An 11,341-nucleotide genomic window follows, 5' to 3' on the forward strand; every position below is an offset into this window, starting at 1 on the left:
AATCAGATTATTTCCAACATTTCCTCCCCTGCCTATACCGAGGGGCCATGTTATCTAGATATTTTGATTTGGAATAGTAAAAGAGCATCTGAAATGCGAAGGTGCAATGTTCCAATGTTTATTTTAATTTTCCAGAGTTCCAAGTACATAAGGAAAGTTTTTTTGAAAAGCACTGGAGTTTTATCTTTTCTGTTTAATTGTATTGTCCTTTTTTCCCTTTATTTCATCCGGCTGAAATTTTTGCTGTAATCATAGCTGTAGATAGAGTTATTCCAAGGGTGGGCAATTAATTTTCCCAAGGGGTTGCAGAAGAAATTGGGGCTGTTGTGGAGGAGCAAACCAATAGGACCAACACACTACAAATAATTCTACAAATAATTCTCAATTTAGAGAAGTTCATTTAGTGACTTTTCAAAGTTACAACAGCACTGAAAAAAGGCCATTTTACATAGTTACAAACCTTTGTAACGTCCCCACGATCATGTGATTAAACTTCAGCTGCTTGGCAACTGATTCATACTTATGACCGTTGCCGTGTCCTGAAATCATGTGATCCCTTCTTGTGACCTTTTGACAAGTGAAGTCAACAGGGAAGCGAGATTCACTTAACAACCGGGTTACTAAAGGCAGTGATTCACTTAACAAACTGTGTCGAGAAAGGTCATAAAATGGGGCACAGTTCACTTTACAAATTCCTCACCTAACAACGGAAATTTGGGGCTCAATTGTGGTCGTAAATCAAGGATTATCTGTACTGCGAAGGGGCATAAGCCCGCACATATGTAAATTGGAAAAAAATATAGCGGTCATCTTCAAAATAAAAGCAATGCAGTTGCATTGCATGCAAGGCAATATTTATATTTATATTTGTATATTTATATTTTAATTTCAATTGATCGCATGCTGGCTGGACAGGAACAGCGAAAGAACAGATGTGGTCAGGGGTTCTGTAAAATGCCTAGGTCTGAATTATTTTATTGTTTTTGGTTCCTGTTCTTAAGTGCTTCAGTATTGAGAGATTGCATAGATATGTTTTCTAAATTAAGATTGCATTTCTATGCGTGCTTACCTCGGGAAAATATGAATTAAGTTTACATTTGGCAAGAATCAAGATGTATTTCTATAAATATGTTTTTCCATGATTGCAGAATTTTTCATGCTGATAGTATTTGTAGCAGAATACTGCAAATATGTATATATGTTTTTTTAACATATATATGTATGTGAAAAATATGTGTGTGTGTGTGTGTGTGTGTATATATATATATATATATATATATATATATATGTATGTATGTATGTATGTATGTATGTATGTATGTATGTATGTATGTATGTTTTCTGAGGTTCTCGCGGGTATTTGTATGTGGATCTTTGGTTATTCGGGTTTTCTCCCGCATAAGATTGGAAGTATCTAGGCAACGTAGGAGACTTCAATCTAGGAGACTTCATCGAAACGTTGCCTAGATACTTCCAATCTTACGCGGGAGAAAACCCGAATAACCAAAGATCCATATATATGTGTGTGTGTGTGTGTGTGTGTGTGTGTGTGTATGTATGTATGTATATATATATATTGCAGATATATGTTTTTTCACATGTATATATTTATATAAAATATATGTATATAAAAATATATATATATATATTGTGTGTGTGTGTGTGTGTATGGATGTTTGGTTATTCAGGTTTTGTCCCGCATAAAATTGGAAGTATTTTTATAAAGTATACTTCCAATTTTATGCAGGAGAAAACTCGAATAACCAAAGACCCACATACAAATACCCGCGAGAACCTCAGAAAACATATATATATATATATATTCGTAGATTTTCACGGGTACAGGTATGTAGGTCTAGGTGTGTTCGGGTCTTTTCCCGTGTAAGATTGAGAGTATCTGCTCGCACAAGCACGAAGCCGAAAGCACCAGCCTGAAGATGGTGAGTGGGACCTCGTCAAAACATTGCCAAGATATTCTCAATCTTACACGGGAAAAGACCCGAAAACACCAAGACCTGCATATATATATATTATATTATATGTATATGTATATGTATATGTATATGTATATGTATATATATATGTTTTCTTAAGTTTTTGTGGTACTTGTGTGTGCATTTGCTGTGTGTTGTGATATTTTCCCACGTCATAGTAGTTGTGTTTTTAAAGTTGTAGCGACGTTTCACAGAGAATCTGGCATGATGGCAGATGAGATTCTGCTGAAACGTCGCTACAACTTTAAAAGCACAACTACTATGACGTGGGAAAATACCCGAACAAAGCTGAATGCCACATACACACACACACACACACACACACACACACACATATATATATATTATCTTAGTCTTATTTTCAGGGAAACACACACATGTTTTTTCACAAAATTCAGATGGTCTTCCCCCCCTCCCATTTCATGAGAGATCTGGTTGCATTGATGTTTTCTACAAAATTGCTATAATTTGAACGTGTTTGGACTAATCCCAGTCACCTATTTACCTGAAACCAGTGCTTGTCTTTCCTAGCAGGCCTCGTTTCCAAACAGACGCTCAAAATATTATATTGTGAAATAAAATCCGGGTTGCCCTGACCAATGATTTTGGCAGGTAGGATGGAAAAGAGCCAAGCAACATGGTTTCATTTTTCTAGCAGGAAGAACAATCCAATTTATTTACTGTGTTCTAGTAGTCCATATGACGAATGGGACTAGAGAGGGAAGATGAGTCACTCTTCCAATTGAGCATTTGTTAGAAAAGTATTGACGCAATCCATAAATTATTGTATTGACAATAATTCTTCCTTCACCCCATGACAACTAACGACTGAGCCCAACATTTTCGTTGCTATAGCAAGACAGTTGTTAAATGACTTTTAAATGACTATGTTAAATGACCACTGCCACAGTTGTAAGGGTGAAAAACGGTCATAAGCCACTTTTTTCAATACTGTCGTAACTTTGGTCGCTAAATGAACGGTTGCATGTCGAGAACTACCCATATCACGGGGTTTCAAAAGAAAAAGAAAAAAGTCGAAGTTGCTGGTTTTAGCTTTTTTAGCTAGACGGCGTTTCCTTTGCTGATAGTATACATTGCATTTAAAATTTATAATCTGGATTTATTTTTTTTATTTTTAATGTAGCTGTTTTCTCTTATGGGCCCCAGCCAAGCCGCTAAGGACTGGGCAGGATATATACAGTTACTAAGCAAATAAATTGACGGAAGGGTTTGATGTGGGTGGGAAAAATGCCTGCAGTATTTATGGGAATGGAGTGTAGAAGGTTTTCCTGGATTTCCCGTGAAACCCAGCTGTAATTGCTCACAACTGTTGTGCAAACGAAGAAAGCAAAAATGCTGGTTGGACAGCTTTGCACTTTTCTTGATTTTCTAGCACCAGGGTGGGAAAAATTAAATATATGAGAATAGAAGTACAGGTAGTCCTTGACTTATAGGGCCACGAGTGAGCCCAAAATTTCTGCTGCTAAGTGAGACAGTCGGGAAGTGACTTGGGGCCCCATTTTACGACCTTGCTGGCCAGAGTTGCTAAGCGAGTCACTGCAGTCGTTAAGTTAGCAACACAGTTGTTTCATGAATGCGGCTTTCCTCATTGGCTTTGCTTGGTCAGAAGGTTGCAAAACGGGATCACGTGACCCCAGGACACTGCGGCCGTCCTAATATGAGTCATCTGAATTTTGATCACCCTGGGGAGGCTGCAATGGTCGTAAGTGTGAAAAACAGTGTCCTAACTCACTTTTTTTCCCAAGTGCCGGCTGTAATTTCAAACGGTCACTAAATGAATGGTTGGAAGTGGAGGACTACTCCACGGCTGCTCATTTTAGGGACCATTTGAGGTTCTGATGGACCTTCCCAGATCTTGGTTTGGAAGTCCCCACCCCCCCACACACATACTCCGGATCATGTGATCACATCTGGTTGTGTTGTGGCCTGTTGGCCCCTACAGCAGCCGAATCGGAGGAGGAGGTGTGGGAGAAGAGAGAGAGAGAGAGAGAGAGAGAGAACGCAAGAGAAAGAAAGAAAGAAAAGAAAGAAAGAAAAAGAGAGAGGGTAAGAGATAAAAAGAGAAAGAACATAAGAGAAAGAGAGAGGGAGGGGAGGGAGAGGGAGAGAGGGAGAGAGAGAGAGAGGAGAGAGAACGAAGAGAAAGAAAGAAAGAAAAGAAAGAAAGAAAAGAGAGAGGGTAAGAGATAAAAGAGAAAGAACATAAGAGAAAGAGAGAGGGAGGGGGAGGGAGAGGGAGAGGGAGAGGAGAGAGAGAGAGAGAGAGAGAGAGAGAGAGAGAGAGACGGAGCCTGGGCCATCTGTCAGTCCTCAGATGGAGAATCAACAGCCTCCAGTTCTGGAGGTGGCTGATGAGGAAGAGGAGGAATAGCTGGGTCCAGTGTCTGACACGTAGATGCACAGAAGGCAGAGGAGAGGAGAGCAGTGGAAATCTATGGGCCGGTCCATAGGACAGAAGAGCCCCCACCTTAGCTCTGGGAATAAAAGGCAGCGGTGGAGATGAATAGATGTGGCAGACAATTATTCATCTTCTTGTTAGTCGGCGAGAGAAACTTTTTGCTGGGGCTGCCAGCATTTCTAATAAAGGAATCTTTTGAGTTCATGGCAGAGAGTTTGTTGTGTTTGGGGAGCTGGGTCAGAACAGGTTGCTTGGCAACCAGCCATCCTTTACAGCAGGGGTCTTCAAACCGGACAGCTTTAAGACTCGTGGACTTCAGCTCCCAGAATTCCTCCTCCAGTCACGTTAGCTCAGGAATTCTGGGAGTTGAAGTCCACGAGTCTTAAACTTGCCAAGTTTGAAGACCCTTGATTTACAGCATTGTTTGCAGCATTCTAAGCAGCTGAATTTTGATCGTGTGACCGTGCAAAGGCCGCAATGGTAGTTAAGTGAGAAAACTGGTCCTAAGTCACTTTTTCCAGTGCTGTTGTCACTTTGAATGGTCGCTAAGTGAACTGTTGTTAATCTGACGAGGCTGACCCTTTCCCTGTCTCTTCCTTTCTCCTTCCAGGGAATCCCACTGCCTACTTTTGGGGGACTTTTTCCTTACCCGTATACTTACATGGCGGCTGCAGCTGCCGCAGCTTCCGCCATGCCAGTGACCAGTGCCACTGCCGCCAGCTCGCTCTCCCGGAACCCGTTCCTGAGCAGCGCTCGACCTCGCCCGCGGTTCAACCCTTACCAAATCCCGGTGGCCATCCCTCCCAGCACCAGCCTCCTAACCACCGGGTTGCCTGCCGGTTTGAATGCTGGCATGGAAGCCTCCAAGCCCGGGAACAGTCGGGAATCGAGTCCTCTTTCGGATCTGCCCATCCCGAAAGCCAGCACCCAGCGGGCGTCTCTGTCCCCCAAGCCATCTTTGAAAGAGTCCATGAACGAGTTGCAAAACATCCAGAGACTGGTCAGCGGTTTGGAGACCCAAAGGGAAGTATCCTCTAGTAGGAATTCCCCCAAGTCAACGGTTCACGGAAGCAGCCAACCCCCTAGAGCTTAGGAGCGGCTGGGAAAGAGATGTGTACAGCACACAGTATATAAATATTTATTTTTTAAGAAAAAGAGGAGAGGAGATTGAGATGGGTTGGAGTCTAGAGGCATCAGTAGCTTGGCATCCTACTAGAGGTGCAAGCAGAGCCAAGGGCCAAGAAGAGGAGGCAGGGAAAGCATGTTAGGAAGGTGTTCGCTAACCAGGTTTTCAAACTCGTGCTGTAATCTCAACAGCCCACTGATATCTTACCTGTTTTCTGGCCCGAGATCAAGCGGAAGAGGCCTGTTTTAAGCCAAATGCATCTCTAAAATGGCCACCGGAGAGGAAAATGGCGTCTTAGGTCACCTCCAAACTCATTTTGGAAAAATCCTTGGCACGTTTCTTCCCACAAGAATTGAATTTTGAAATGCGGACGATGCCATAAGGACTCGGTCCTCCGATGCTAGGGAAATGGGGAAGAAGAAGGGAGCTTTCTGCCAAGTTCTAAATGTTGGGAAATTGGGTTAATATTAGCCAGAGGAGGAGAGCGATGTGTTCACAGGCGTTCCCCTTCTTCTACCGAACGTCGACGGCCACCGAAAAGAAGGAAAAAAAAAGAAAAATAAACATGAATGTTTCTCTTTCCGCTTCCCAACTTTCAGAGTTGGCACAATCCACGTGTGACTTTCGGATCTTTCTCTTTGGGGGCTTTCTCTCTGCGTATCAGAAAATTTAAAGTGAAAAAGGAAAAAAAAATTAAAAAAAGAAACATAATATTTATGGAATAAAATGGTAATTTCTGTAAATAAGCTATAACGAATCCCCTCAACCCCCAAATATGCAAAAATTGGTATTAATTTATTTAGAGTTGTACATTGGAGTGTACATAATTAGAGTTTAACTCATGTTTGATTGTTTTCTTTTCTTTTTCCATTTTACGTGAACGTACATATATTGTAAATGAAGATCTGGTTTCACAGGTCCCTGGGGAGGGGTCATAAACCAGGTAGGCGTGGCCAGGGCTGTGCCGTCCAAGCCCCACCCACTTTCCCACATGACATCGAAGGGGCAGGGCTTTGAGCGCAAAAGTGGGGCAACCATCTTGAATTTTTTTTTTCACCTGCCACAGATTCCCCTGCTTGTTTAACTCTTTGTGAACGGAAGAAAAATTTTGTTCTATATCTAAAAGAAACAAGGAAAAATGTTTATCCCGTCTGTTGGAAGACAATCATTATTTTTAGATCCGGCTAAAAAGACCAGGAGACAATCAAATCCTTCAAAAGGAACTCGACAGGGAAAATACGACTTTCTCCTGATTTATAGTTCAAAGAACGATGAATAATGAGTGAATGGTTTTAAAAAAAACTTTTACAGTGTGGGGTATTCAAAGGAAAAAAAAGAAAACAGTACAGGAAGCAACCTCAAATTTTTATTTTTCACTCCAGAGGGGGTGGGGGAAAAAAAAAAAGAATACCAGAAACCTTTAAAATTATATGAAAATTTAAAATATCACATGGGCGGTGTGTGCTGTATATTGTTTTTTTTTTTTTAATGGCATCATTAGAAATGTGCTGGTTATTCAGGTATCTTCTCGGTTCGATTTTTTGGGATGAGTCCTCTTCACAACTTTCAATAAAAAAAAAATATTCAAAGAATTTTCTTCCTCTTTGGTTTTTCTCTCTGGGATCTGGAAATGGATAGGTTTTGGGTTTGGTCAGTTCGAATCCTCATAAAGCCACAGGGGGAGGACCTTTGAAATGGAAAATCTTTTGGGAAGGGTTTGGCTGTCCAGCCCCGTGCTTTTCTCCTTGCCGTGATAGACCACATCATCTCGGCTACTCCCAAAGCCAGCATCTCTTCCTGGATGAGCGGAAACTCACCCAGCTGGATTGTAGTGGTGGGTGCAGGTAGGTAATTTCAAAGTTTGGATGTCACTGATTCTGTCTCTCTGTCTATATTTATCATTTATCTCTGTCTATCAGCTATCCATCCATCCATCTGTCTGTCCATCTATCATATCTATCCATTCATTCATCGTCTGCATGCCTGCCTGCCTGCCTCTCTCTCTCTCTCTATTTATCTATTCCTTCGTCCATCCATCCGTCCATCCATCCATCCATCCATCCATCCATCCATCCATCCATCCATCCATCTATTTATCATCTATCTCTCTATCCATCCACAGATGAGCTTCTCTGCCCGGTTGCTTGGGGGCGTGGCCATGATGGGTGTGGCCTGCTCAGCCTCCTGCACCATGACGGCATGCGGGGTGGTGGTGGTGGCGTTTTTTCCTTCCCTGGGCTCCGTAGGCTTTCCTCGAGCTTCCAGGAGAGCGAAAAAAGCCTCCCCAGGCTCTGGAGGCTCTCTGGAAGCCAAAAACAGGCCTCTTTCCAGCCTTTCTGAACTATCTATCATCTATCATCTATCATCTATCATCTATCTATCATCTATCATTTATCATCTATCATCTATCATCTATCGATCATCTATCTATCATCTATCATCTATCTATCTATCTATCATCTATCATCTATCTATCATCTATCTATCATCTATCTATCTATCTATCTATCTATCTATCTATCTATCTATCTATCTATCTATCTATCATCTATCATCTATCATCTATCATCTATCATCTATTATCATCTATCTATCTATCTATCTATCTATCTATCTATCTATCTATCTCTATCTATCTATCTATCTATCTATCTATCATCTATCTATCATCTATCTATTTATCATCTATCTATCATCTATCTATCTATCTATCATCTATCATCTATCTATATCATCTATCTATCTATCTATCTATCATCTATCTATCATCTATCTATCTATCTATCATCATCTATCATCTATCATCTATCATCTATCTATCATCTATCATCTATCTATCTATCTATCATCTATCTATCTATCATCTATCTATCATCTATCTATCTATCTATCTATCTATCTATCTATCTATCTATCTATCTATCTATCTATCTATCTATCTATCTATCTATCTATCTATCTATCTATCTATCATCTATCTATCTATCTGTCTATCTGTCTATCTATCTATCATCTATCATCTATCATCATCTATCTATCATCTATCATCTATCATCTATCTGTCTATCTGTCTATCTGTCTATCTATCATCTATCATCTATCTATCTATCTATCTATCTATCTATCATCTATCATCTATCTATCATCATGTCATCTATCATCTATCATCTATCATCTATCTATCTATCATCTATCTATCATCTATCTATCTATCTATCTATCTATCTATCTATCATCTATCTATCTATCTATCTATCTATCTATCTATCTATCTATCTATCATCTATCTATCTATCTATCTATCTATCTATCATCTATCTATCATCTATCATCTATCTATCTATCATCTATCTATCTATCATCTATCTATCTATCTATCTATCTATCTATCTATCTATCTATCTATCTATCTATCTATCTATCTATCTATCTATCTATCTATCTATCATCTATCATCTATCTATCATCTATCATCTATCTATCATCTATCATCTATCTATCTATCTATCTATCTATCTATCTATCTATCTATCTATCTATCTATCTATCTATCTATCTATCTATCATCTATCTATCTATCTATCATCTATCATCATCATCTATCATCTATCATCTATCATATCATCTATCATCTATCTATCATCTATCTGTCTATCTATCTATCTATCTATATCTATCTATCTATCATCTATCTATCTATCTATCTATCTATCTATCTATCTATCATCTATCTATCTATCTATCTATCTATCTATCATCTATCTATCTATCTATCTATCTATCTATCTATCTATCTATCTATCATCTATCATCATCTATCTATCTATCTATCATCTATCATCTATCTGTCTATCTGTCTATCTATCTATCTATCATCTATCATCTATCTATCTATCTATCATCTATCTATCTATCATCTATCATCTATCTATCTATCTATCTATCTATCTATCTATCTATCTATCTATCTATCTATCATCTATCTATCATCTATCATCTATCTATCATCTATCTATCTATCTATCTATCTATCTATCTATCTATCTATCTATCTATCATCTATCATCTATCATCTATCTATCATCTATCTATCTATCTCATCTATCTATCTATCCATCTATCTATCATCTATCTATCTATCTATCTATCATCTATCTATCTATCTATCTATCATCTATCATCTATCATCTATCTATCTATCTATCATCTATCATCTATCATCTATCATCTATCTATCTATCATCTATCTATCTATCATCTATCATCTATCATCTATCTATCATCTATCTATCTATCTATCTATCTATCTATCTATCTATCTATCTATCTATCTATCTATCTATCTATCTATCTATCTATCATCTATATCTATCTATCTATCTATCTATCTATCTATCATCTATCATCTATCATCTATCTATGTCTATCTATCATCTATCTATCATCTATCATCTATCATCTATCTATCATCTATCTATCATCTATCTATCATCTATCATCTATCATCTATCATCTATCTATCATCTATCATCTATCATCTATCATCTGTCTATCTATCTATCATCTATCATCATCTATCATCTATCTATCTATATCTATCTATCTATCTATCATCTATCATCTATCTATCTTCATCTATCTATCTATCTATCTATCTATATCTATCTATCTATCTATCTATCTATCATCTATCTATCATCTATCTATCATCTATCATCTATCTCATCTATCATCATCATCTATCTATCATCTATCTATCTATCATCTATCTATCATCTATCTATCTATCTATCATCTATCATCTATCATCTATCTATCATCTATCTATCTATCATCTATCATCTATCATCTATCATCTATCATATCTGTCTATCTGATCTATCATCTATCATCTATCATCTATCATCTATCATCTATCTATCATCTATCATCTATCTATCATCTATCATCTATCTATCATCTATCTATCATCCATCATCTTATCTATCATCTGTCATCTATCATCTATCTATCATCTATCTATCATCTATCTATCTATCTATCATCTATCTATCATCTATCATATCATCTATCATCTATCATCTATCTATATCTATCATCTATCTATCTATCATCTATCTATATCTATCATCTATCTATCATCTATCATCTATCTATCTATCTATCTATCATCTATCTATCATCTATCTATCTATCTATCATCTATCTATCTATCATCTATCTCATCTATCTATCATCTATCTATCTATCTATCTATCTATCTATCTATCTATCTATCTCTATCTATCTACCTATCTATCATCTATCATCTATCTATCTATGTATCTGTCTATCTCATCTATCTATCTATCTATCATCATCTATCATCTATCATCTATCATCTATCATCTATCATCTATCTATCTATCTGTCTCATCTATCATCTATCATCTATCATCTATCATCTATCTATCATCTATCTATCTATCTATCATCTATCATCTATCATCTATCATCTATCATCTGTCTATCTTTCTATCTGTCTATCATTTATCATCTATCTAACTATCTATCATCTATCTATCTATCTATCTATCTATCTATGTATCTATCATCTATCATCTATCATCTATCTATCATCTATCATCCATCATCTATCATCTATCTATCATCTGTCATCCATCATCTACCTATCATCCATCATCTATCATCTATCATCATCTATCATCTATCTCATCTATCATCTATCTATCATCTATCATCTATCTATCATCCATCATCTATCTATCATCTGTCATCTATCATCTATCTATCATCTATCTA

General features: G+C 37.6%; 1 protein-coding gene across 1 annotated transcript in view; it reads left to right on the forward strand.

Moving 5' to 3' along the window:
• TBX2 (T-box transcription factor 2) overlaps positions 1 to 7,128 on the forward strand; it is a 48,319-nt gene extending 41,191 nt beyond the window's left edge. The window contains exon 7 of the mRNA XM_087956230.1: positions 5,024 to 7,128. Within this exon, the coding sequence (XP_087812356.1) occupies positions 5,024 to 5,506 (483 nt within the window). The 3' untranslated portion in view covers positions 5,507 to 7,128. The remainder of the gene's footprint in view (positions 1 to 5,023) is intronic.
• Positions 7,129 to 11,341: the final 4,213 nt, after the last annotated feature.

The sequence above is a fragment of the Notechis scutatus genome, chromosome 1, assembly GCF_049901735.1.
Source record: "Notechis scutatus isolate UNSWTSFEM ecotype Mainland chromosome 1, rNotScu1.2, whole genome shotgun sequence".
Lineage (NCBI taxonomy): Eukaryota > Metazoa > Chordata > Lepidosauria > Squamata > Elapidae > Notechis > Notechis scutatus.